The sequence below is a fragment of the Protopterus annectens genome, chromosome 2.part1 (assembly GCF_019279795.1).
Source record: "Protopterus annectens isolate FY-2018-M chromosome 2.part1, PAN1.0, whole genome shotgun sequence".
Taxonomy (NCBI): Eukaryota; Metazoa; Chordata; order Ceratodontiformes; family Protopteridae; genus Protopterus; species Protopterus annectens.
This window is the reverse complement of record NC_056729.1, coordinates 608,356,647-608,384,014: the sequence shown is the minus strand read 5'-3', so window position 1 is coordinate 608,384,014 and position 27,368 is coordinate 608,356,647. Positions and strand designations below refer to the sequence as shown.

The 27,368-nt window shown below is 36.3% G+C and overlaps 1 protein-coding gene across 1 annotated transcript in view; it reads left to right on the top strand.

The window, feature by feature from the left end:
- LOC122794871 (extracellular calcium-sensing receptor-like) overlaps nt 1–27,368 on the top strand; it is a 257,415-nt gene that overhangs the window by 107,090 nt on the left and 122,957 nt on the right. The window contains exons 2-4 of the mRNA XM_044063470.1: nt 10,095–10,937; nt 14,522–14,527; nt 22,561–22,788. Coding sequence (XP_043919405.1) covers nt 10,095–10,937; nt 14,522–14,527; nt 22,561–22,788 — 1,077 coding nt within the window. The remainder of the gene's footprint in view (nt 1–10,094; nt 10,938–14,521; nt 14,528–22,560; nt 22,789–27,368) is intronic.

The following is a 27,368-nucleotide window of genomic DNA, read 5'->3' as shown; positions in this document are numbered from 1 at the left end:
TGGCTGTTCATTTTCATACATTTCACCTAGGGAACATTGGTGGGCTAGTGCTTACTGTCTTACAGACAGCTCTGTTTGTCAGTGTGATAGTGTTATTTTTATGTCAAGCATTGTTAAGTAACAGATACATCTTCATTGTGACAACTTAATTCGTTTCCCCCTAGGGGTTGAGTACAGAGTATAATTGGAGGCAGCTGAACTACATCTGCATTACTTACTGTTGATTGATTCTTATCTTCCGGGCCAGTGTTTCTTTACTGTTGTACTACTTGAAGGCCTTGGCCTGGACAGCAACATATGTTATATGTTCAAATTACTGTATAAAATGTTTGCTTGAGAGTCACATTACTCAGTTAGCAGTAAACACCTAACAGCTATATGAAATGGCATATACAACTGAAATAGTACACAAATAAACATTTCTTATGTATGCAAACCTGTGTGTGGTGTCATATCCTTTGACTTCTCTGTGGTCTGTGGGTATATGTTTCATGCAATAATTGCATTTTGTATGAGGAAATCAAACAATGTCCATTTTAAAAGGTAGCAACTGTAGGAATACTGGCTGTTCAATATGCTGTGCACTCTCTAAATATGTATTTTCCTATACATATCTATAGGAAGTAATATGTATATGTAAGTGTACGTGTATATACATATATATCTATAGCTATATATATATATATATATATATATATATATATATATATATATATATATCTGCATACATGTGTGTGTGTGTGTGTGTGTGTGTGTGTGTGTGTGTGTGTGTGCGTGTGTGTATGTATCATAAGAATGTTTATTGCTTCCACATTGTACATTCCCTATGGTAGCCAGTCTGTACTGCATGATATGTTATTGATACCATCCTGACATCATATAGATTAGATGGGCTACTGTTAACTTCTGGTGGCTATGTTGTGTAGGGTCCTGGGTATGAGACTCACATGTGTTGGTATTGTGTATCTGTTTGGCTGTGGAGGAGGGGTTGATATCAGTAATTACAAGAGGTACTTCAATTGGTCCCCCTCACCCCCATTAATGGTGCCTTTGGTCATATATGTACTTGTTGTGTTCTTTTATTTATATATATATATATATATATATATATATATATATATATATATATATATATATATATATATATATATATGTATATATATATATATATATATATATATATATATATACACACACACACACACACACACACACTCACACATACGTCTGCATATATAAATACATTTCCTCTACTGTTGAATGACTGTGCTGGATGATATGTTTGAGAAAACATCTAAGCTGCTTATATCTGACATGGCTTAGTGGTAAACCACTTTTGCTATGGTGTTCAGGGTCCTGGGTTCAAGACTTGTAAAGGCTGATTATTTTGTTGCTGGGCAGAGCAAGGGCTCTTGGATACAGAGAGATTAAAGCACTTTTAAGCAGTTATAAGCAGGTTTGCAAGGGTTTGCATGAAGGTAAGAAATGGTAACTTCCAGTTAAATATTCTTACACTCAGCCTCTAAATTGTTTATCCTGTGTAGGCATTTACCCTCACATAAACAGGCTTAAACCCACTTACTACTGTTTAAAAGTGCTTACTCCCGCTTACCCCTGCACTAATTTAGAAAGAAATGAAACATGGGTCTTCGAAAAGTAGTAGGTTTGGACAATTTATACATTTTTACACTATTTGCTGTATGGCATGGATTTATCATTCATTACAGATTATAACCTTGTTTAGTATTCCTGCTTCATGTGAACGTATACTGTACAGAGCACTTGTGTTTATCTGTGGATTTTATAACATTATTACAATGACACCTCACATCTGCACTTAATGCAGTACTCCAGTTCACAAATATATGTTATTAAGTAGGATATACAGCAAAAAACATTTTCATAAATTGCTTTCACATGGAAAATGGAATTTACTACAGTGAGGACAAAACTAGGAATGACTGCTTGCAAAGCGAATGCTCTAACCACTGCACTATTGCAGTACTGCTTCTATTGAATGTATCTTGCTATTTATCTTCTTGTGCTATTTAAGCTACAGTATGCATAGCTAAGCAATGGGCAAAGCCACACAGCTACAGTTAAATTTAATCTGTTTGATAAAAAAAAAATTCTAGTGTTTTCTCTAGGAAGGGACAGGTTTCACTTATTGCTGTGGATTTCTGCATGCATCTGCACATTTGACAGGCATCCTAGCGTGTTTCAGTTGCTATGAGCATCGGGTTTTCCTGGGAAGTGGGACGTTGACCTTTGCAATGGCTGTGGGTGTGTTTTGTCCTACAACATTAATTTCTTTACTATATTTTATGTAATAGTTGCATAAAACAGTTATTCTGCATCTGAATCATCTAAATGTTATAAGAAACAGAGTTAGCAACTAAATTGCTACAAGAATAAGCTTTTATTTAGGCAAAGACATAAAGTTCTGTCCTTTGTACTGGCTATAGGTTTGTTTCAGTCTGCCAAATCTGATGTTTGTACTACAAATGTCCCACTTTGGGCATTTGAAAAGCTGGCAAGCCTACAATCCCCTGTGAGTGTTCTCGCTCATTGTAATTGCCAAACAGCAATCCTTGAATGCAGGGGCATGTGTATTGTGAGAGCTCTGCTCTCAGATACACCCCCTGCACTTGTCCATGCTATGTGTCCAATTAGGAGCAGAGGCAGTGCACCTTCATAACTATGCATGGTGCGCTGCCATGCTGCTCTTAAACGGTCATTTCCATGCAGGAATAAGCTATTCCTGCATGGAAGCTTACTGAAGCCCAGGGATAGTCTTTCAAGTTGTCCAAATTTGGGTCATGATAGTCTTTTTCAAGTACATCATTTGTGTCAGTAGAGTTCAGCTGTCTATTTTTATTCGAAAGACATTTATGAAAACAAGAAGGTATAGTCTGATACGACAAGGCTAATGACTATGGAAAAGTGGGGAAAACAAGTATTATTTAACAGGAAGTTAACAGATGAAGGAAACAGCCAGTCTGAATGATTAATGCTGGAAAAAACATATAACAGAATTCAAGAATGTCTGAAGTAAGAAAAATAAGGTTTTGATTAGGTTAGGTGCAAAGCTCATGAAGTTAGTAGGCAGATCGGTAGACTGGGCTGGCCAAGATGTCTGTATCTAATGCTTGAATGTATGTTTCTAGATCTCCACATGAAAAAGACTTCTATGGAAAAGAGTACAGTAATTCTGTATTAAAGCAGATATTTATGTATATAATTAAAATGTAAAAAACATCAGTATCTGATACAAATCAGAAATACCTATTTTTATTGTATCAATTTTTTTGAATACCACTTCACTGATTCAATTTTTTTAATTCTTTTTTTTGCAAAATAATCAATTTTATCATATGGCCTTTCTGATACATCTACAGTAATTCTGTTTTTGTGGAATTTTCTTTTTTTTTTTTGCTAAGGATCTTGTTTTTTTTTTTGTTTTGTATATGATGTTGAGTACATGACAGGCAGTGGAAGTATAAAACTTCCAATTCCTGTTATATACTCGAAACAGTTTAAATCACAGGTATTTGAATAAACAATACTTCAAATCACAAAGATTTGAAGAAAAATAAAATCTACCAAGGAGCAAGCCCACTGCACCCCACACCTCTACAAATTATATATACCAACTCCAAGATCAAAATACAATGGGAAAAAGCTAAATTCCTCGATCCAAACCGTACCATGATCTTGCACTGAAAAAAATCTGTGCATGTGATTTTCAGTCAGCTGTGCTGATTCTTTTTTACTTTGAGATGTTGACTTCTCAAAGAAGTTTAGGGAACCCATAATGTTATATGTGTAGGGAGCTTCAGTGTTTTTATATTGTAGGTTTGGAGTAGCTTAGGAAAGGGTATCTGCCACCTACCTTCACTACCTCCAGACATACTATTTTCCCTCCCAGCCTTTTGAAATGACAACATCATGGGAAGGCATGGTACACCTAGTTCAGTACCTCCTAGCACCTAGGTACTGAATGGCTGGGGGTCTTCCTACACTAGTAGCAGCTAATGAGATTCCAGTGCATGCTATGCTAATGACCCTTATTACCCATTCCTAGAGTAGCATAAACTTATCTGAGCAAGTGTTAGACCTACTGAGCATGTACAAAGTTATCTGGTACCACAGCTCCACCCGTGTGGCAGACAAGGGAACCTGCCTGCTGTAGCAGAGCTGCTACATGGGTGGAGCTGCATAGATATGGGCCCATCCTACACAGCGCGTCCACCTATATGTGTAACTTGTTACTACAGGCAACCTGGCTTCCCATCAGGTACTGCCTACAGTACCAAATCACACATGAAGACATTACTACATCAAAATAGTCTAATACATTAAATGAGCTGTTCCATTGCTGCAAGGTTGTGTATTGCTGACCTTTGTTAATGTACATCTTTGAAGCGTTTTGATGGATAAACCCCACTTCCCCTTTTGTAATCAGGCATAGGGCACTGAGTCCCCATTAGCATATGTTGAATGTAGAATGGAGGAACCCTTGGTTTTGGACTTGGATATAAAATAACCATGTACCATTGTGTATTACTCCATGCTCAAGTCCTTTTGGAATCTGACCCCTATAGTAGTATTTGTTTTAGCACTTATTCCACAGTGTACATAACTGCAAAATAGGAGAAGGAAGAGGAATGAGTTTCTCATAGTGCCGATTGCTTCCTTTTTTAATGGTTATGACCTCAGAGGGATCCCTTTTCAGAAACTTGAAATTGATATGGTCAAGACCATATGATGCAGTTTTTGAAAACTCAAAGCTTTTGAATGGAACTCAAGGTACAGCAAGGATTGGGAAATGTACCCTTTTCTTCACTGTAGTACAATCTCAGAGTTGATATATATTTTTCAAGGAGTGTGGGGTGAAGCAGGGCTTTCCCCTTGTATAAATGTAAAAAAAAAAGTAGATTTTTGTGTTTTTTTTTTTTTTTGATGTTCTTGTTTTTGGGAAACTCAATCATATGGTCTCATCCGTATGAATTTCGAATTTCTGAAAACACAATCATCTGACATAGATCCCCTTGGAGATAATGTATATAAAATATGTATTTGTCAACAGCTAGCTATTGTTCACATTGTTTAATAATAATAATAATTCAGTATATAATTAGCAAAACAGAACTCGATGCATCTTAAACATGGTTAACTTTGAAGTGCACAAAGATTACCTCACATTATTCTACTGGTAAACATACTAGTACTCAAACTCAAACGTATTGCTAGATAAAATAATTTGCATGCAAAAAACTGTTATAATAAAAATTCTTGTTTGTTAGCTGGTAGATATGGTAGTTTAGATTCATTATTTTTGTAACAAGACAGACGGAATACTTTATTTCAACAAAGAACTCATGTGCAACTAATGCAAGAAATAAGAAATTCAAACGTGTTGACTCAAGAAAAGAGACACTCCACAGGATTCAGAAAGGCTTAATATGATTTAGCAGTTTTTGTTTAGAAAGTTTTCACATCATTCCAAGCCTTTTCAATTCAGAAACAGCTGTACCACTGAGGTTTTCCCCCCTCACAACAGCCTCGGTGCAGAGAGTGGTTCATGTGTGAAGTTGCTTTCTAATGCAACAGCCAAGGGGAATGGTTAAAACTTATTAGCCATGTGTTCTCCCTCAGAAATGTACACAGCTCCTGATTTGTACAGCCAAGTAGTTCAGAGAACTAGTACTATTTTACTTTAGCAGGAAAAACTATAAAAACACGTCAATCACCCATTTACTTCTATGGCAGTACTCACAATACAGGTAATTGGGCAAAGATGTGGGAGCCAGGATTTATTAGTATATGCATACATATAGACACATGTAGGTGTGTGCATGTCTGAAGGTGAGAATGAAGTTGTGTGAATAAGTATGTGCCTGTTGGGCTATACTTGGAAGTTATTGGGTGACTGTTTCCCTGAGTGTGAGTGACTGTGGTGTTTTTTTTTTGTGGATGAGTGGATGTGAGCATGTGTGTTTTAGTGTGCATGTGTGTATGTATGGGTGTGTGACAGTACATGTGGGTGAGTTTAGGGACTGCCTTTGCTAATGTGATTTATGGGCCACTTGGAAGAACATTAATACAGTCGGGCCTGACATTGTTAGTGTTAGTGTTTGATTCAGAGGCATGGTAATGAGCCAAAAATGAGGAACTTCTCATTGTGGTCACATGAAACTCTGAATTTCATTTTCTCTCTGTTGCACTGACTGAGAAAACCACTCTGGAAAATTAGCACGAGAAATGACAGCCTTTTAGTAAATTCCAGGGATAATGTTCTGCTTTTCGTATACAGTATCTGTTGAAGCAGCAGTTGTATAATGTTTGCAGGTCACAATATCTCATTGCAGCATGACATGTCTTGTAATTTAAACAGTAGCAATTGTGTTTTAAGACTAAACATGCATGTAATCTGATGAGACACAATGATACTTTTTCATGCTATTATAACGGGTCTATATCATATTCTCAAAAGCCGACAATGTCGAATCTGACATTGTCGACACGAGAATATCGAACCTCAGAATCTCGAACATGTAAACGGAAATCTCCATAAGGGGAGATTTCCATTTACTGCAATGTAGTGCGGTCTCAGAGTTGGTATATTTAGGTAGTGGGGATTCTGGGGGCTTGCCCCCTACTTAAACCCATTAGGATACTTTTTCTTTTTTTGTCTTTTTATAAGGTCGACTTTTGAAGACATCGACCATATGGTGTTGACCATATGTTGTTCAATGTTTTCAAACGTCAATCTTATAAAATAGACCCATTATAACATAGGTACATGTGCAGAATTTTTTAGGCATGTATTAGTTTCAGAGTAGAGTTTTTTTTTTTTTTATATTTACTTTTTACTTCTGTTTGGGTAATATTCCATATTTAAAGTTGCCAATTTTGATTAAAAGTTGATTTTCTATTTTCTTGTCTTTTATGGCTTACTTTTGCAGCTCAATACCGTGTACTTTGTTCAGTGCCATAGCTGGGGGGGGAGGGGCAATCCGCCTCAGGTAGCACTTTTGGGACTGTCACATTTACTCACTGTTTTTAACATTCCTATATCATCACAACCTGTTCTTCTGGTCTGGTTGCATCATGTCTGTGCATACATTGTCCCACAGACATCCTGCTCCACCCATGCAATTTTAGAACAGTATACAGTTTTATTGCTCTGCTTCTTGTTATTGTTGTTAAGATGGAATTGTTCTGCTTCTTCTTCTTCATTTTCAAGAACGGTGCTGCCAAGACAGAATTTTCTTCAAGGTGTGTGTGTGTGTGTGTGTGTGTGTGTGTGTGTGTGTGTGTGTGTGTGTGTGTGTGTGTGTTAATCAGACTCAAACCCTTTACCTTAGGTACAAGAAACAAGAGCCTGAATTCTCTAATCATGCCACCACTTGTGATGCAAGTGATGTAAGGAGTTGAGTTCATAGCTCTCAACTGTCCAGATTTTTACAGAATGCCTGGAATGTTTGGCTCATACTTTTGGTCTTTTCCTCTTAAAATTTGTGGTTTTCTGGCAAATCAGTGAGAAATTAATTCACTAAATAATGATAGCCATTTAAGTTTCAGTCTTCCTGTCTTTCGGGAAATGCATGGTAACGCAAAGGATTTTATTCTAGCAACTTTATAAGACTATACAAGCAATGTTTAAAATGCACCCCTGGTTTTGGGCCTGTGTCTCCCCTCTCAGTAAATTTTGGCTTTTTCCAGATTTCTTGTGCTGCAAAATTGAGAAATATAGTTAAGTGTCAAGTGGATTTTACAAGGAGCTGAGAGTGTTAGAGGAAGAGAAGTTTAGTGCTGCTTATTGCAAGTCTGTTTGCATTGTTAGCAGCACAAAAGGTAGTATACTTATTCCTGATGCAGAAGGCTGTGGGTTCTTCTCCCACAGTATGTAGATGGATTGCTGATGTTATACTTTAAAGGGGATGGATGCTGTAGTCCTGAGAATGCCCTCCTTTGGAGGAGATACCTAGTCACTATCAACCTGCTGTCAGTTTGTCATCCATTCCCTATTGCAATATGACTAGCTTATCTTTTTTAATGTAACATAGGCAATTTATTCTTCAAGGGCAACTGGCACTTTATTTGTAGATGAAACAATGAAATATAAAGTTGTTTGCTAGCAGCAGCCTCTTCATTAGTTTCAGATATATTTAATATGGAATTATTTAAATGGCTTTTACTTCTGCAGTGATTGTGCACATCTACTGATATTGGTGGATTGTAATGACAGAAGTTTGAGTAGACTGTTATGATGGAAATGTTCTGAACTGGGCAGTTTTGTCATTATTGGTTCATACATTTTGTTTCATTATTTACTAGAAAAAAATTTTAAAACAAATTTAAAACATGCTCTAATAAGTGTGCTGTATTATACAAGGAATATAATTTAATACAATCAGGAAGGTGAATCAAAGAACACATGTATGTTTGCATGGCCCTAAATATGTGTACAAGGGGCCTATGATTTGAAAACAGTCCAAAGATAAACTGTATCTGCCACTGGCCAGATGCATTTTGTTTGAATATAGGTTTTTTTTTTTTGAAAAATCTTTTTATTTTATTATCTTATAGACAAACAATACAAACCACAGAAGAACACTGTACAAACATCAACAAAAACTATATACAACTATACAATGCCCATATAATTCACAATATATACAACAGATAATAAATTAAAGAGATATAATACAAAAATGAAAAGTGTTTCAGGTTAAAAGACAATCAAAGAATACATTCCAAAAATTTTCAGAACAGAACTTGTGATTACCTTTATAAAAGAGATACTTTTGTGCCCTAATATGCCTAATTACCAATTCCTTTAGACCTTCCCATGTTAGTGTGCAATGAGATATAATATTTGATAAATAAGACAATTGAAATCACCACCTTGAGCTGACCTTTAGGAATATTATCAGGAGGGATATGTAATAAAGCAAATTGCCAAGAAAGTGTTGATTTTTCGTATCCCATTTTCTCCAGAATAACTTTAAGGGCACACCATAGTCTGTACACACATTTGCAACTCCAGAAAATGTGATATATATCGGCTACTTGATCTTTACAAAATGGACACAGAGGAGACGAGTTGGGATGAATTTTATTAATGATTTGAGGTGTTAAATACGTATTATTGGTGATCATGAGTTGCGTATAAAATAATTTTTTAAAAGGGATACATTTAATACTTGATTTGAAAGCCTCTATCATTAGTGTGGGAGTTATACTCGGGTCCTTATCTGCCCAGAATTTAGAAAATACTGGCACATTATTAAATCTAATAGAGATTAATAACTTATATACATTGGAAGTCATTTTTTTTTTTAGCAGAAGAAGTTTCCAAATAACCTTGGCAATTTCGATATTTTCTCTAGATAGGTCTGGATGATCATAGTATGGATTCAATAGTTCAAGGATTTGTCTAGTTATTAAAGTATATTTATTGGATAAATTGAATTGAATATAGGTTTTAGTGCTGTTTCAATGACTGAGTTTCAAGGATAGAGAGATTTTAATATTAAGTCTGTTTTCATTGTGAAACTGTATTGCTTTTTTAGCAGATGTCTATCAGTGTTTGTGCTATAAAATTTAAAATAAAAGTTTTAAATGAAATCCAAATAATCATTGTATTAGCAAAGCATAAAGCAGTATGCACATTACAGTGTTTATGATAAATGGGGAGAAAAAGCCAAGTAATGGGACACTGGAATGGCTGCAGGGGGGCTGTGTATGGGGGGGGGGCATTTGACCATGCTTTTATGAGGACGGTGAGGTGGCAAACTCAAAGACAGCACCGTGTGTCACAAACTCTAGCTACGCCATTGCATTTATTAAAAATTAATTAAGGCAATGAGTAAAAACTGTAGTACTTGAAATTTAACAAAACTTTTAAAGCCCTACCTCATGAGTGTCCTACCACTTAAAACATATAACATGGCTATTCTATTCTGCTGTTTGTTAGCAATAACTTACACTCTGTCTCCAATCTTCCACTGCCATACTGCTGTAGATGCTTATCAGTGTAAGTTAACCTGTGGAACTGACAAGTGCATTTTTTCACTTTATTTCAGATCAGTCATGGATCAATGCATTCATCCTTAAGTCAGAAGAGCCTGTTTCCTTCTTTTCTGCGCACTGTGACTAATTACCTTTTCCCTCATAGCAGAATAGCTCAACTAATAAGGCATTTTGGCTGGACCTGGGTAGGAATATTAACTTCCGATAATGAACTTGGAGAGTTTGGTGGCCAATATTTAAAAATGGAGATTTTAAGACAGGATATGTGTATTGATTTTATGGAAAAAATTCACATTCAATATTCAAAGGAAAGACTTTCGAAAATTATTCAAGTAATCAGGAAATCGACAGCAAATGTTATAATTGTAAACAGTGATGAAGTTCATGCTCAACCATTTATCGAAGCCCTTTATTCGCATGGCATTACTGTTAAAGTTCTGGTGTTCACATGTGTGTTTATCATCACTCCTGGACTTTATTCAAAGGAAACAAGAATCATAATGAACAGCACATTAGGACTTTCTCCCTTCACAGGTACCATGCCTGGATTTAAAGAGTTTCTGCAAGGACTGAACCCTTCAGCAGCTGTTGATGATATTTTTATAAAACCGTTCTGGGAGAAAGTGTTTCCTTGCAAATGGCAACATAATTTAAGTTTCCCTTCAATAATCCCCAGTGAGATTAAAAATGAAAATATATTCTGCACAGGCATGGAAAAGATAGAGGAAACAGTCATGGACTATTTTGAATTAAATGACCTCAGCTTTACCTATCATACGTATCTTGCAGTTTATGCATTTGCTTCTGCATTAAGTAGTATCATTTTACATAGATCAAATAATGAATCATTTACTTCTGGCTACCTCTCTGGAACTGATTATATTCAGCCATGGCAGGTTCAGTATCATATTTCAAAACTTACTAGATGTCACATTAACCAGGCTATACTCAAAACTAACTTGTAAAATGTATGTGGGTGGGATTCCTAGAGCTTTTAATATGGCACAAAATGTAGTAAGCCCTTTATTCCAATTTGCACCATGTCATACTGATGCCAGAAGGATGGTGCAGTTTGTATCGATTACCTTGTTGATGGAAACGCATAGGACACACTGATGGAAGGAATTATTGACTTGGCTACACCATTTTCTATAGCATGGTAGAATATTAATGAGACATCAGATGTTTTACATCATTGTATTATTGATTCTTAAATTACAGGAACTTCATGGTCTTAGGGCCAGCTGCAGACCATGATATTTTGGTTTACATCTAAACAGCCATCTCACAGATTTGGGTGTTCATTCCTTATGAAGTGTTTGTCTTATTTGTTGGGGCAGTAGTGCAGCTAGGGGGTAAGGCTGCTATGTATCTGGGAACTTTATCAGCACCTGGTCATCTTTTGCTTTCAAAAACAAGTCCCAGTATGATTTTCAAGCTGCCCAATTATACCTTGCATCTAAAGCTCTGACAATCTGGCAAGATGTAAAGTGAACACTAATTAGTTGCCTAATTGATTAATGAACCCGTTTTGCATACCACATGTGAATGTGGCATGTCCAAGTGATTTTGCCATATGCCAATAATATTTGTACCAAGGGAAGAAAGGAGTAGGTGGAACTTTAGACAATAAGCACATGTTTTAGTCTAAAAGCAAGTGAAATATAATCCCTAGAAAATGACTGTGTTGTTAGAAAGTGAATATTTTTGCAACAAAATTTTATTGGCTGTAACCATAAATATGGAAAATTAGGAAAACTAAATCAAATTTACATAAGATAACAATACATCATATTTGTAACATGTTTTAACATAGAATGCATGTCATGGATGTCAAGCATATTTCACAGATTACAGATGATAGGATGAGGTCCACAGGTGAGCCGCCTATATTGCTTAGGATAGATAATGAGAAGCGACCACCTTAGACAATGATAACTTCATAACACCAAGAATAGAGGTGACCCTACACTTTAACAGGGTGTATATCAAAAGTTCAAATGCTGATAGGTTCAAATGCCAAAACCTCTAACTTGGAAGGTCGAAGACTGAAAATCACAAAGCCGCGGAACATCAAATTCTTTCCCAGGGAAAGAATTCGGTGGACCATTTCTGCAGCTTCACTATTTCCTCCACAGTGGTGTGATCTCAGAGTTGGTATATTTAAGTAGGGAGGGTGTGGAGGGCACAGCCCCCCATGTTAGGGGGTGTGGGGGCAAAGCCCCCCACATTAGAAATAGTTTGTAGTGTTCGTGTGTTCCGCATTTTGTACAGGAACAGTGAATTTTTTCCCCTGGAAAAAAATCGCTGTTCTCAGTCTTCGGAGTATTCAGCTTTTGAAGTTTTGGGTTTGATGTTATCACATTTGAAGTTTTGACACTTCATTTATGTGATATAGACCCCTTTAACATCACTTAACACTATGTGACTTAAATGAATTGTTTGTATGCAATGTGTTATTACAGCTTCATTATGGATTCTGATCAGCTGGATTGGTTGAAACAGGAGGTAAAACTATTATTATGCTACAAGCAATAATATTAATATATGGCATGACAAAGGCACAGGAACAATGTAAATCGGTCCACAGCAAACCTTGATCATGTAGCCCTGAATGTATAGTACCATGATCAAATTTTCAATCCCATAGGCGCTGGAACCACAGAGCGAGGGGGAGGGGCGCCCCCCACTTTTTACAGCTGCAAGACCATGGAGTTTTTCTTTAAGGAGGATGCATCGAAGGACTCATGCAAGTGTCATTTTAAAACAAGAGTGCGTGGAAAATATTCCTGATCTGCTAAGCCTACTGCCAGTCACCCACAGTAAGAAACTCTATGTCCCTGTGATCTGCTAAGCCTACTGCCGGTCACCCATGGTAAGAAACTCAATGTCCCTGTGATCTGCTAAGCCTACTGCCAGTCACACATGGTAAGAAACTCCGTTTTGTAAGTTAAGAAGGAAACTCCGTTTTGTATTTATGAAGGAAGCCAGCTCTGTTTTGTATTTATGAAGGAAGTTCCTTCATAATTACAAAACAGAGCCAAGAGCTACCTTCCTTCATAAATACAAAATGGCAGCTCCGTTTTGTTTTTATGAAGGAAGGCAGCTCAGAAGTCCATGGTAAGAAACTCTGTTTTGTAAGTTATGAAGGAAGGCAGCTCAGAAGTCCTTAGTATTTTCTACGACTGCAGATATGTCTTCTATGCTTATTTTCTATACATAAGTAAAATGAGATTGTCTTCCATATTTTGCTATGTAAACAACATAGAGTTAGACATTTCACTTTACAGCAGTTTTGTTTTTTGATCTAAGAGATTTGCATGGGGTGTTGGTTTTCTATAGATGTTTGGGGAACATTTATCAAGGCTGTTAGTTATGTTATGTGTGACATTTAGTTCAGAGACAGTTAATACATTATGGAGTTGTAGGCATTCCCGTTTTTGCAGGGGTGTACAGTGAGCATCACTGATGTGGTGCATTGGCTTCAGTCTAGCTAGTTTATTGTAGCATTTATCCAATTTGTATATTATGAATTTTTGAATGTTACTAAATATTTGGGATATGTATATAGGAGGGCTGAAAGCAGAAAAGTAAGAGCAATTGTTAGTAGTGATAATTATGAAAGGTACAGCTTTGATTTATATCATGCATAGCTTTTAGTTTATTTTGTTTGATATATCACACATACACACACACACACACACACACACACACACATACATATATATATATATATATATATATATATATATATATATATATGTGTGTGTGTGTGTGTGAATCAAATTTTATGCTATGGTCTGTAATGACATGAACCAATATTGTTTGCAAATCCATTTTTATTGCAATATTATTTTATTTAAGGATTTAATATGTGATTCTGGTTTATATATGCATAATGTTTTAGGACTGTTTCTACAAAAAACAATATTGGTTTTAATTTCATGGGGTTATAAGTGTTTGCAATTGTATGAGCCATGCTTTGAGTTTATGACAGGAATGCTGTATTGTTAATATTAGTCCAGTTAATATAAGTGTTAAGTACATAAGAGTTGAGCCATCTGCATTTTGTATTGTGCCTCCCGATTCTATGAATTTGTGGATATGAGTTTTGATAATAGTGAAATACAGCTTCTATTAGTGTAGAACATTTCATACGGCTCAGACACAAGTACTAAGGAAGCAATATGTATCTAACATAATGAGAGGCCATTCTTTGCCATTAAATACTAATAAAATATTGCCGATACTCAACAAGCCAACATTCAGCATAGAAATATTTTTGTTTTAACACAAATTACTGTTTCATATACAATTTAAGGAGTTGCAGTAATTAACATTATTTGCATATGTTGTATATAGAGAATGGCTTTAAATAATAGTTTCTCTGTTTTTTTATGAGTGGACTTCACATTGGAGGTTTCTTCTCTTGTTCTGATGTGATTTTTTTTGTTTTTACTTTATTTTTATTTTTCTGTAGAGCCAGGTAAGTTTATTGGTATAATTTCAGCAGTATAGCAAACATTTTGTCAGGGTGTGTTTATCAGGGTCTATATTAGAACACTGAACATTCAAAATTTAGAGTGTTCTAATATCGAACCCTATGAATCGAAAATTTAAAACATCAAACATAGAGAACAGCAAATTTTTTCCTAGGGAAAGAATTGCTGTTTCAAAACACATACACACAACACAAGCACACCAAACAAACAGCAATCCACACACATACACCTAAACTCTTACACCTAACCCTACACTAAACTATACATACACCACTAACTATCCACTTACCTTAACCCAAACCCTAAGCCTAAGGTCTGTCACTATTGCACAGTCACCTCACCCACGCCCTAACCCTAACTCACCTAACTCACCCTAACCCTCACATTCACACAATCGCACATTTACCTGAACCCGACCCATAACTTTCCACCACAGCGCTGAAAATACCGAAGCAACAGAAATGGACAACCAAAATCTTTTCCTAGGAAAAAAATTTGGTTTTCTGATTCTTTGATATTTTCAGCGTTCGCTGAAAATGGGTCGATATTAGAATACTCGAAATTTTGAACATTTGGTGTTCTAATATAGACCCGTTTATCATATTTAATGTGTATGTGCATGCACACACACACACACACACACACACACACACACACACACACACACACACACACACACACACACACACACACACACAAAGTTATTTTCCAGGTCTCCATGAAAATACTAGAAAATCTTAAATTTGGCCTGCCAGGAGATTTGTAAAGTAGGGGATTTTCATGATGATGGCATTTCAGGCTAGTGCAGTCATCTTAAACGCCTTAAAAAGTTGTCAGTGTCCTTTATTTAGTGTTATTTGTTAAGATTATGTTAGATTATGTTTTAGTTTTTTAAATAATATAAATGCACAAAAAATACATAATGCATTCATTACAATGACTAGAAATTACACAAAACATCATGGGTAATAGAATGTTTTACAATTCATCTAACAAAAATGCAATTTCATTTCTTAAAGACCAAATACTAGTGTTTCTGTTTTTTTTTTTTTTACAAAATACATCTTTATTATCATTCATGACATTTTCAATCATACATTTATATAAATAAAAACAAACCATACTGATATATTTTCATTTGCAAACAGTATACATCACATATAAGCTTTTCGCAGTCATTGTTAATTGGGCATTACATAGCTCATTCATTTCTTACCTTCCATTAAAAATCATTTCTCCACAAAAACATTATTCTGCATGTATTCTAAGCACAATTCCCATTTTTCCTACGTCATTTCCTCCTACCATTTTCTAATGATCCCACTTCTAGTTCTTTTATTTCTGTTACTGCATGGCAAAGAGGCCAGTGCCACACAATTACCTGTTCCATGGCTGATACTACAGAAGAAATGAACATAAGTAAAGACAGACAAAACAACAAAGAGAAAAAAGAAAAAGAAAAAGAGGCCAGAAAGAAAATGGCAGAAACTACAAAGTCATTATGATATGGCACACTTTTGTATGACAGGTCCTTGAATGAAAAAAAGGAGTCAGCACGGCAATGTTTACTTAAGTGGTTGGAGAATTCATATATTAAGACAGGGGATAACACCGGGAATATGACTGCTGTGCCCATGTCATCACCACAGTGTAGGACACTTACACAAGTTAAGGATAGTAACCAATGTCTGCACAATGGACAGTGAAACAACAAAGAAATAATCAAACACGTCATTTTTCTTTTCTAGCCCCATGGATAACGAGCCTATGTCAAGTTGTCATGCATAGTATGGCAATGCAGGGATGTGTGGCACTGTATGGCAAAGTACCACACATAACTTGCCTTAAAATAATTTTATTGTTATTATTGTTTATTATTTGCTGTTATTATTATTTATTATTTATTGTTATTTATTGGGAGGTCAGTCAAGTGGTCAGGACTGAAGTGGACCAGCAGCTTTAGACCCAGAGTGGCATCCTAGAGTGTATCATCATGCAACTGGGAGTAAATACTGGACAGCAACTGGAACTGTAAAAGTCTAACTGAAAAATAAGCCTCACTGCAGTGGTTCACAGTTTCATTAGCATTGTCATACTCAAGGTTATTTATTTATTTATTGTTTGACATTTGATTACCTGGAAAGTCCGACTAGGCAGTCCTGTGAATGCCCTCCTTTGGAGGAATTACCCAGTAACTATGAACCTGTTATCAGTTTGCCATCCATTCCCTATTGCAATATTACTAGCTTATCATTTTTTAATGTAACATAGGCAGTTTATTCTTCAAAGGCAACAGCCACTTTATTTGTAGATGAAACAATGAAATAGAAAGTTGTTTCCTAGCAGCAACCTCTTCATTAGTTAGACATCCCTTTAATGTGGAATTATTTAGATGACTTACTTCTGCAGACATTTTGCATATTTACTGACATTGGTGGATTGTAATGACAGAAGTTTGAGTGGCCTTTTATGGTTGAAATTTTGAAATGGGTAGTTTTGTAATTTTTGGTTCATACATTTTGTTTCATTGCTTACTAGAAGACTTCAAAACTACAAATTTAAAACACACTGTAACAACTGGTGGTGTATTATATAAGGAACATAATTTAATACAATCAATGGTGAATCAAAGAATGCATACATGTTTGGCTTCAAAAATGTGTTTGAAAACAGCCCAGAGGAAAGTGTGAAATGCTCAAAATCATGGGCAAATTTTAAGCTTTACTCTGGTTAGCAAAGCAATGGATGAAGGTAAAACAGTTCACACCACATTACCTTGACCTGGCCAAGATATTTGACACAATCCCCTACTCAGGTGTAGTACAAAAGATGAATAATGTAGGAGCAAACACATCACCAGCTGCATTGCCAACTTGGCATACAGGATGCAGGAGATCAAAACAGGGGAAGAAACCAGTCACCAATAGAGTCCCCCAGGGTTCAGTGCTAAGACATTTTCTGTTTGGCATATACATCTCAAAAGTAAAAGGAAATACCAAAGGGCTTTGGCCGGCTAAGTTTGAGATGACTGCAAGCTAGGAGAATTTATTGAATCCCCAAATGACTAACCATCATGTAAGAAGGTTTGTCCCAAATAATACCTGATGTCAGAATCATGACCATGCCCTCTGAGAAATGACCCAATTGTTTGACATTTGGGAACATGTGTATACAGTGACCCAACCTTTGACCAACGTGTGCCCAGAATCATAAGAAAGCCTTTCTATATTGCACAGCTTATAAACAAATTGATTTTGACTAGATCTAGAGATGTTGTTGTCCCCCTTTACAAAGCTCTCATTAGGTCAATCATTTTGTATAATGCTTACGTTGGCATGTATCTGTCCAGCCCCATGCAACAATTGCAATACTTTCAGAGATATCTTACTAAAAGGATACAAGTCCTAAACAATAGGTCTTGCATGGACCACCTCAAAAATTTATTACTATACTCAGTATCCTACAGTGTGCTCAGAGGTGACATGTCTGGCATACAAGGCATCCTCTGACCTAATACAGATGGACCTACTGAACATCAGCAAATCAAATGGTATCAGAAATGCTCAGTCCAGGTATCTAAACTGAATGTTGTGGAGAGATGGATATATATCACAGAGGCTACCACTGTTCCAGAACAGACTATCCATAAAAATAAAACAAAGCTCATCCATCTATATTCAAGTGCAAATTGGATCTAAGGATGGGTAATAGAAAATGTACTCCAGGATTGCCCCTCATGCCACTAATGGATAGAGGCAGTTCCAAAATGCTGCATCCCTTGCATGGGTCCCCTCAAATTATCTATGGTATGATCACAGCTATTGTCATTACGGTTAATATACAATTATCAGCAATGGGATAGGTAAGACCAATCAGAAAATGTTAATTCAAGCACCAAAAGGGAATTGGCTAAACTTAAAATAAACTCCAAGTGAACCTATGTTGTGGTAGTAAACAGTTGTAAAAAATTGCCCTTTTTAGATCACTAAGTGCCCCTCTTACCCTCCCCCCCCCCAGTTATCAACAGCTTCCTTGATGTTCAATCCTACCCATAGTCTGTTTGCTACTAGTGAAGTCTGTTTGTAATCTTTTATGACAGTTAATGTTTGCAGGTATGTATAACTTACAAAAGTGTATTAAACTAATATTTTTATTTTACTGTTAAAGAGAAAACATATCAGTTGATATTTCAATCCCCTTATTCGGTTTCAAAGTATTTCTAGCTGACTTATAAAAAGGTAGATGAATGACACCTAAAATACTAGTTAAGCAAGGCAGTGGTTCTCAGCAAGGAAGCAGACATCAAGCACACTGATTTAGTTTCTATCATACTAACTTTTCTCCACAAAGTCAAAGGTAGAAAAGCATATTATTACAGTTATATATTGTGTCTGTGTATGGCTGTAACTGCTTAGAGCTATTTTACTACTGTTATACTTCTTTGTACTTATGACAATGGTGAGAATATGTAATTCAGAGAAAGCTATGGCCACAATGAGAATTACCAACAGCTAATAATCTAAACTTTGACACTCATACTAACATCACTATAAAAACAGTAAATAAACTGGGATCCCTTTACAGAATCAAACCCTTCCTTACTCCTTCAACCAAAATCGCTATAGCTAGAACTCATTTAATCACTACCTTACTCTATGCTTCACCCATATACACCAATCTCTCAAAAAACAACCTAAACAAACTTGCTACTGCCTATCACTGCATTGCTAGATTTGCCACAGGATCTCCTTTTAGAACACATCACTGCAACAACCTAAAACAACTAGGATGGCTATAGTTTCATAACCAGATACTATCTCAGCAACTCACTATTATCCATAAGAGCTTGTACTACCCCACCTATACACCTATACTGACTACCCTCATTACCCCCTACAACAATCTTAAGAACCTACGCTCCTCTAATAAGCCACTTATTACTATCAACAAATCCAACAACTCAGCTGGAGATTCACTGTTTTCTAACTCTGTAGGCAAACACTGGAACAGGCTTCCCTCTGAACTCCTATCTCTGACCTCCATAAGACTCTTTAAACTAAAAATAAAACAATTTCTCAGTACTCACTGGCTTTGTCCTTGTACTAACCCTGACTAACTGTCTTCTCTGCTCCTAACAAGAGTATATTCTACCTACTTACATCATCTTGCTGCTTCCTATATATCTTTATTTCACTGTATCATATGATACATTTGTATAATTTATCATCCGTATATACTTTTTTATCCTGCTTGCAATTGAAAACAACTATTTTGTTTTTATATGTATTGCATTGCATATCACCTCAGCATGAGCTAGGTATGCTTGTAATGACAACTGTACCTAATCTGTACGTCTGTAATCTGTTTAGACCCTTTTTAACTACCGTTATAATTCTTTGAATTTGAGACAATTATTACAGTCATATATTGTGTCTGTGTATGGCTGTAACTGCTTAGAGCTATTTTACTACTGTTATACTTCTTTGTACTTGTGATTATTTTTTACTGTATAAAATTATCTGCGTTGGAGCTTTTCTCCCCGGGCCTCTACTGAAAATGGATTTTATTCCAGTTAGACTAGCCTGGTCAACAAATGCAAAATAAAAATAAATAAAATAAATAATTAAATGACTGAAAATCATTTAAAAATGTATAGTCTCTCCCTGAAATTCATCAACAGACTTGCCATTTGCAGTGGTTGCCTACTGCACGTAGGTCAATTATGACAATGGTGAGAATATGTGATTCAGAGAAAGCTATGGCCACAATGAGAATTACCTCATTATTCACTCATTAACATGTCATTGAATCACACACTACCCAATATTGTTATGCCTAAGGGCATCAAGCTACACTCGTATATAAACAAAGACACACATCCACATCCGGAAGCAGAAAGGTCCTTACCACTGCCAATTGCATGGAAACATTCATTCATCTGCATGTTTCTTACGATATCAGCATGCATATCAGAATCTCAATTCCCTACCTGACCCTCCCCTAGTGTGACCACCCAGACAGACACACAGTCACATACACACATTCATGTAGCTTCATTTATGCCTCTATAGACAAGCACACAAACATCCTCACAAATGCACATACTAACACCTCTCTACCCCAACATCTTCACTGATTTTAATTGTACCACAACTGCTTCCTTAGCAGTAAATGGGTATTTTTTGACCATATTCAGTTTTTTTCTCCAGCTATGAAAATGTATGCAGCTAGAGTGATTCTCTGAATCATTCAGCAGCACACAACAGGAGCTGTTAGCATTTCCAGGGGAAAGCAGTTGGCTAATTAATATTAGCAACTTCCACACAAGGCTGCATTCGAATGCATTTCTCACAATGAAACCAGCCTCAATGCTGAGGCCTTTGTTAGTGGAAAATCTCAGCATTAAGGTAGTCCAAGAATCAGAAAGGCTTGCTGTGGGATGGAAAGTGCCCATATTAAAGATACCTCCCCATGACAAGTTACATATACATGAATACATCCATGCAGAAAATGTAGTAACAGCTGTATAAGTCATTAGAGCATGGTCCATACAAGCGACCTGTATCAAAACAAAACAAATTCTCCATACATCACATTGTGTGTTAATCTCAGAACAAATCATCCAGTACACTAAAATATACTGCAAATTATTTCAAATTTCTCAGCAGTGGCCACTAAGACTAAAATGTTGCGACTCTTTTTGTTTACCAGGTAATCCCATTTTCAAGGCCTACTCAGGAGTACTGTGTGGGTAAGTGATTTGCTCAGAGTTGTACAGTAGCCAAATAAAGGTGGAAGGAATAAGGAAGTAGCTATAACTACAGGAAGCAACTCAAAAACAGCTCTGAGCCTTAAGCCTCTGTCATACCTCTCAACTGTACACATTTTCGTAGAATGTCCATATATCTGTCTCATACTTCTAGTCCATTTTTCATAAAATTGGGGTTTTCTGGCAAATTAGTAACACATTATTAAAGACTGAAGTTAGGAAATAATGACAGACATTTGAGTTTCAGATTTCATTCCCTTCTGAAAATTCATGTTAATGTAAAACCTCTTATTCTATCAACTTTCTAAGTTTGTAAGAGCAATATTTAAAAACTGTCCCTATTTTTGGCCTTTGCCCCACTTTTATTTATGGCTTTGTGCAGATTTCTTGATCTAAGAGGTTGAGAGGTATGCTCTGTACTAATTGCCAGACAAAGCTGTCTATGACTGTGAAAGATCAGGGCATGTTGTACTGCCATCACCTAGTGCAATTCCTTATCACTACAGTGGTCGCAGCTCTGCCAATCTATTGAATATCACAGTTGTTTTGACCTCTTGACCTTAAAAGGACTGGCACGACTTTGTTATTATTATTTCTATCTTCAATACATGCCTTGGCTCACCAGGAAATAGTAAATGTTCTTTTTCTATTACATTGCCATATCCTACACTTAAAATAATAAGGGCAATATGCATCAAAATCACCTTCTGGTCCATCAGTTTGTCATGCAAACTGAATTACGTCAATATGTGAAAAAACATCTTGCAGCCTTTTGTGCAGGTTAGCACTAAAATGTACTGATCAGAACAATCAGCTTCTGAAAATTCATTTTTACCTTTAAACTTTTATAGGTTAGTAATTTTACAGATTAGTTAATACAAAGCATAACATTTCTATACTGAGTACTTTAATTGTCAATAATGTAGGTCTGCAAGCTCTCTTAAGACAGAGCTAAAGCAGTGTCTTTCCTGGGCAAAGTATAAAGTAATGTTTGTGCAGAATAATCATGATGAATTTAAACTGATCAGTCCAAAGACTAATATATTTTTCAGATTATGTGAGGATATGTAAACATGCAGCTGTTTACAAGTATTTGTTCATTTGTGTGTACATGAAATTATGCAAAAATCATTTAAACAATTATTTAAAAAAAATGGTAAAAGGCATTGTTAAAAAATAAATAATGGCATTGTTTAGAATCAATATTTCAGGAATAATTATGAGAAGTTCTCACATTTCTTTATTTAGGTTTTGCAGACTTTGAAAAATGTACACTTATATACCACAACTGGAGAAGAAATATATTTTGATGAAAATGGAGATGCAGTGATTCCATATGAAATTGTGAATATACAGATATTGCAAGATGGCACCTTTCGCCTGGTAAAAGTAGGAAGAATGGAACCTAGAGCATCTTCGGGTAAAGAGGTCAGCATCAATGTGAGTGCCATCTTGTGGAATGAAAATTACACAGAGGTATGATGATATGTTACAAATATAAATATTATAAAAACATGATAAATATGATTAGGTATATATAACAACTGGAAAACAAAATTTTATAAATGAGTTGGTGTAAAGTACGAGAAAAGTGAGCTCCTAGGATTGTGTTGGTAAAGGAGACATTCAATATAATTTCACAGAAAATGGGCAGAAACACAGAATGTATTGCTGGAGGCAGTAGCAATGCGGTTGTCAACAAAATGGTTCCAGAATGCTGGGGGCATGTAGAGAAAAGGGCTGAGGTAGTGGTAGGAGAGCATTTCCCCATACAGACAATCTACAGTGTTTAGACAGGCATAACAGTAGACAGGTATCTTTGAATGTCATAGTTCTATGCATGTTTGAGTGTAGAAATGAGTCCTATATATCATGCCTATTTTATAATCTAAATACAAAAGAAAATAAAAACGCAACCACAGTGGTGCAACAACAATCAATGAACTGGAAAAACATTAATAGTAAATGTCACCAAGCACTTTCACCCTGTAACCTCAGGGCTTCATCAGAGTAAATTAATGACATGAAACCCACCCTTAAATACTTAAAATCACATCACATGATGAGTTAATGATGTAGTTCCTTTTACATAACATAACTTAAACCACAAGCTTTAAAAACTGTCTCATACACCTTTATATTTGTAAACCTCACACTAATCAATACTTTATCTTATTCTTAAAAACACAGCAATCACAAAAATAAAGTAAAATGAAGTTAATAAACTTTTGAATGACCAATACTTATGTTCTGTGCCAAACATTTGTAACATACAAATCAAATCTGAGCTGCCTTTAGTTTCAACATTGAACTTAAAGAAACACTCTCGTTAATACCAGGGAACATTGTATCAATGTGAAGGGGTACAGATGCTGTTGATGACAGATTTTAAAGCTTGTGGTTTAAGTTATGTTATGTAAAAGGAACTACATCATTAACTCATCATGTGATGTGATTTTAAGTATTTAAGGGTGGGTTTAATGTGGTAAATTTATTCTGATGAAGCCCTGAGGTTACAGGGTGAAAGTGCTTGGTGACATTTACTATTAAAGTTTTTCCAGTTCACTAACTGTGGTCACACCACTGTGGTCGCGTTTTTATTTTCTTTTGTATTTATGTTATAGTTTTCGGTCTTTTGGGCGTATTTTCTTCTATTTTAAAATCTCTTATTCTTGTAGTTAGTTAGGTGTGATATAAACTGAATATTATTGTAATCATTCTGTAAGAGAATATGCATGAGTATAGACGCATTTTTCACATTAAGTGTATAGCGAAGCAACCAATGCATCAGGTTACCACATATTGTTCAGACTTAATATGAGGTGGTGATGTCTACAGCTAAGAATTCACTTAAAGGCACACTTGGCGTAAATTATTAAGCTGATTTCCTGAAATGTTATTTGATTGCTGGTAAAGTGTTGTTGACATTTAACAATGTTTTGATAGAGAATATTGCACTCCTTATGTGGGGACAAAAGCATACTTTAAAATTCACAAAACTGAGAGAATGTTTTTTTTCAAAAAATATACTTCATGCACATAAAATGTACAGTGTAGAAACAGTACCCACAATGGTATCTATGCAATTAATTTCTGAAGTATGGGACACATAAATAAAAAAATGTATACATGTGCCAGATAAAAGAAATGGGGCACTATACTAGGTTATCAAGCAGATAAGGAAGGCAATATGGCTGTACCTAAGGAAATGCAATATGTGCACAAAAGTCATAGGAAATGTGCATGAGTGGTGAGTATGAACCAGTAAGGATGTAAGAACATGAACAGTAATGTCAGTAAGTATGTAACAGTAGGAACAGCAAATATGTGCCTGTAGGGATGTAAGAGCAGGAGAGGTAAAGGTGCAAGTAAGGATATACTAGTAAGGATGTAACATCATGACAAGGATGTATCAGTAAGGATGTAACAGCATAAGCGATGAAGGTGTCCATGTAGAGATGTAATACCATGAGCAGTACAGATGTAGGTAAGGATGTAAGAGCATAAGGGTTGAGGATGTACCAGTAAGGATAGCAGTATGAGTGGTAAGGGTGTAGGTAAGGATGTAACAGTATGAGTGGTAAGGTTATACCAGTAAGGAAGTAAGAGCATGAGCGGTGAGGGTGTACAAGTAGGGATTTAATACCATAAGTGGTAAGGGTGTAGGTGAGGATACACCAGGAAGGATGTAAGAGCATAAACAGTAATGTCAGTAAGTATGTAACAGTATGAACAGCAAATATGTGCCTGTAAGGATGTAAGAGCAGGAGAGGTAAAGGTGCAAGTAAGGCTGTAACATCATGACAGGTAAGGATGTATCAGTAAGGATGTAACAGCATAAGCGGTGAAGGTGTACAAATAGGGATGTAATACCATGAGCAGTAAGGATGTAGGTAAGGATGTAAGAGCATAAGGGTTAAGGATGTACCAGTAAAGATAGCAGTATGAGTGGTAAGGGTGTAGGTAAGGATGTAACAGTATGAGTGGTAAGGGTATACCAGTAAGGAAGTAACAGCATGAGCGGTGAGGGTGTACAAGTAGGGATGTAATACCATGAGTGGTAAGGGTGTAGGTGAGGATATACCAGGAAGTACGTGACAACATGAGTAGCAAAGATGCACCAGGAAGGATGTAAAAGCATGAGTGATAAGTTTGTACCAGTAAGGATGTAATACCATGAGTGGTAAGGGTTTAATTAAAGATATACCAGGAGGGATGTAACAGTATGAGTGGTAAAGATGCACTAGTGAGGATGCAAGGGCATAAGTAGTAAGGGTGTACCAAAAGTGATGTAACAGCATGAGCAACAAAATATCAGTATTTAGGAAAAGACGGCTTACAACAGTACACTACAAATACCTATGATGTACTGATATGAACAGCACTCCAGAACAGATTTGTTGGTTTATGCACTTTAACTAAGCTTATGGCCAAGGAGGCCTCTGAGAGCCTCAGCCAAATTGCCCATTATTGGTGGTAGATTAATAGCACTCCCATATTAAGTAAAGTTCCACAGATATGCCTGATGAAACTTTGTGATCACCCAAACAGTCATCCACATTGGTTTTAAAGGTTGCTGAGCAAGTGCTCTGCTTGATGTAATAAGAGGAACCTATTCTGTGACTGTGGATTAAGTTAGGTTAGATGCTTCTAGCACCAGCAGGGATTGTTCATATGGCAGTATAAGTTTAGGGCTCTACAGTAGGTTTTTACTTTACTACTTGTATGTTTAGGTAAAGGAGTTTAAAGAGTGTAGATTCATTCTTATCTTTTTTAGCCCCCCCCCCCCCATCACCCCGATGACACTACTACCAAGTGGACATGTCCATGCTCTGTCTACAAGACACTCCAGACTCTCTGAACTAATTCTGCTGATAGCTTGGGCTATTAATCTAACCTAAGGGCATCCTGGTGGTCTAGGCTGTCCTTACTCCATTTGGGATTTTGGTATGACCTACCTGAGATTCTTCTTTTTCTGGCAAATTGGTGTTACCATCCATAGGGAAATATGGTATGGGGGTATACTGCAATGCATCACCCTACCTGCACAATAGCTCAGCCAGTCCACTCACTCATCATCAGAATTACTACTCCCAAAGCACAACATCCTCCGACTCTACCAGAGATCATCCTGAGAAGTGCCTACATTGTCACCTGTCTTACTGAGATGGGAATCCCCATCTCTCCCTGCCACTCCGTCAGTCACCCAAGGGGCTAATTGAACCCAGATCAGCAGGGCGGTAGGAGTTCATTCATATTCTGGAAGGCTAAATAGTGGTCAAAACTCAGGAGCCTGTAGAATATTGAGAAGAGGGATAAACCTTTTAGTCTACCAAAGTAGTTAGGGGTGCTAAGACTTAACATAAATTTTGTAAGGAAACGTTGACATCTCTTGAGTAAGTTTAAGTGTTTAGTAAGCCATGCTAAAGGTAGTAATATTTAATCACTGATCTAATGAAGGAGGAATAAAATAGGATGATAACTTATTTGGACCTTGAGTAGATACCATGAAGGATAACTTGTGGAAGGTAAAAAGATTTTCTGGACATGGCAGTGAGGTGGTAGGCAAAGAAAAATTGACATCCCTTGAGTAAGTTTAAGTGTTTAGTAAGCCATGCTAAAGGTAGTATTATATTTAATCACTGATCTAATGAAGGAGGAATAAAATAGGATGATAATGTATTTGGACCTTGAGGAGATACCATGAAGGATAACTTGTGGAAGGTAAAAAGATTTTCTGGACATGGCAGTGAGGTGGTAGGCAAAGAAAAACAAGTCCATGATGACTGGGTTGGATTTAAGTAGAATGTTTATTTTATTTTATTTATTTATTTGTTTGTTTGTTTGTTTATTTATTTATTTTTATGTATTTACCATGTGATGACTGGGTTAGTCCCACTTCAATAGGGATCTGTTTTCAGGAGGGAAATCCAAGGTCATATTCATCCTGACTACAGAATTTCTGACTATCGCACCTGGGAACTCCCCCTATTCTTTTTGACATGTGCTGTGGGCATAAATCTCCACCTGCTGACATTGAAAATAAGTGTAAAGGC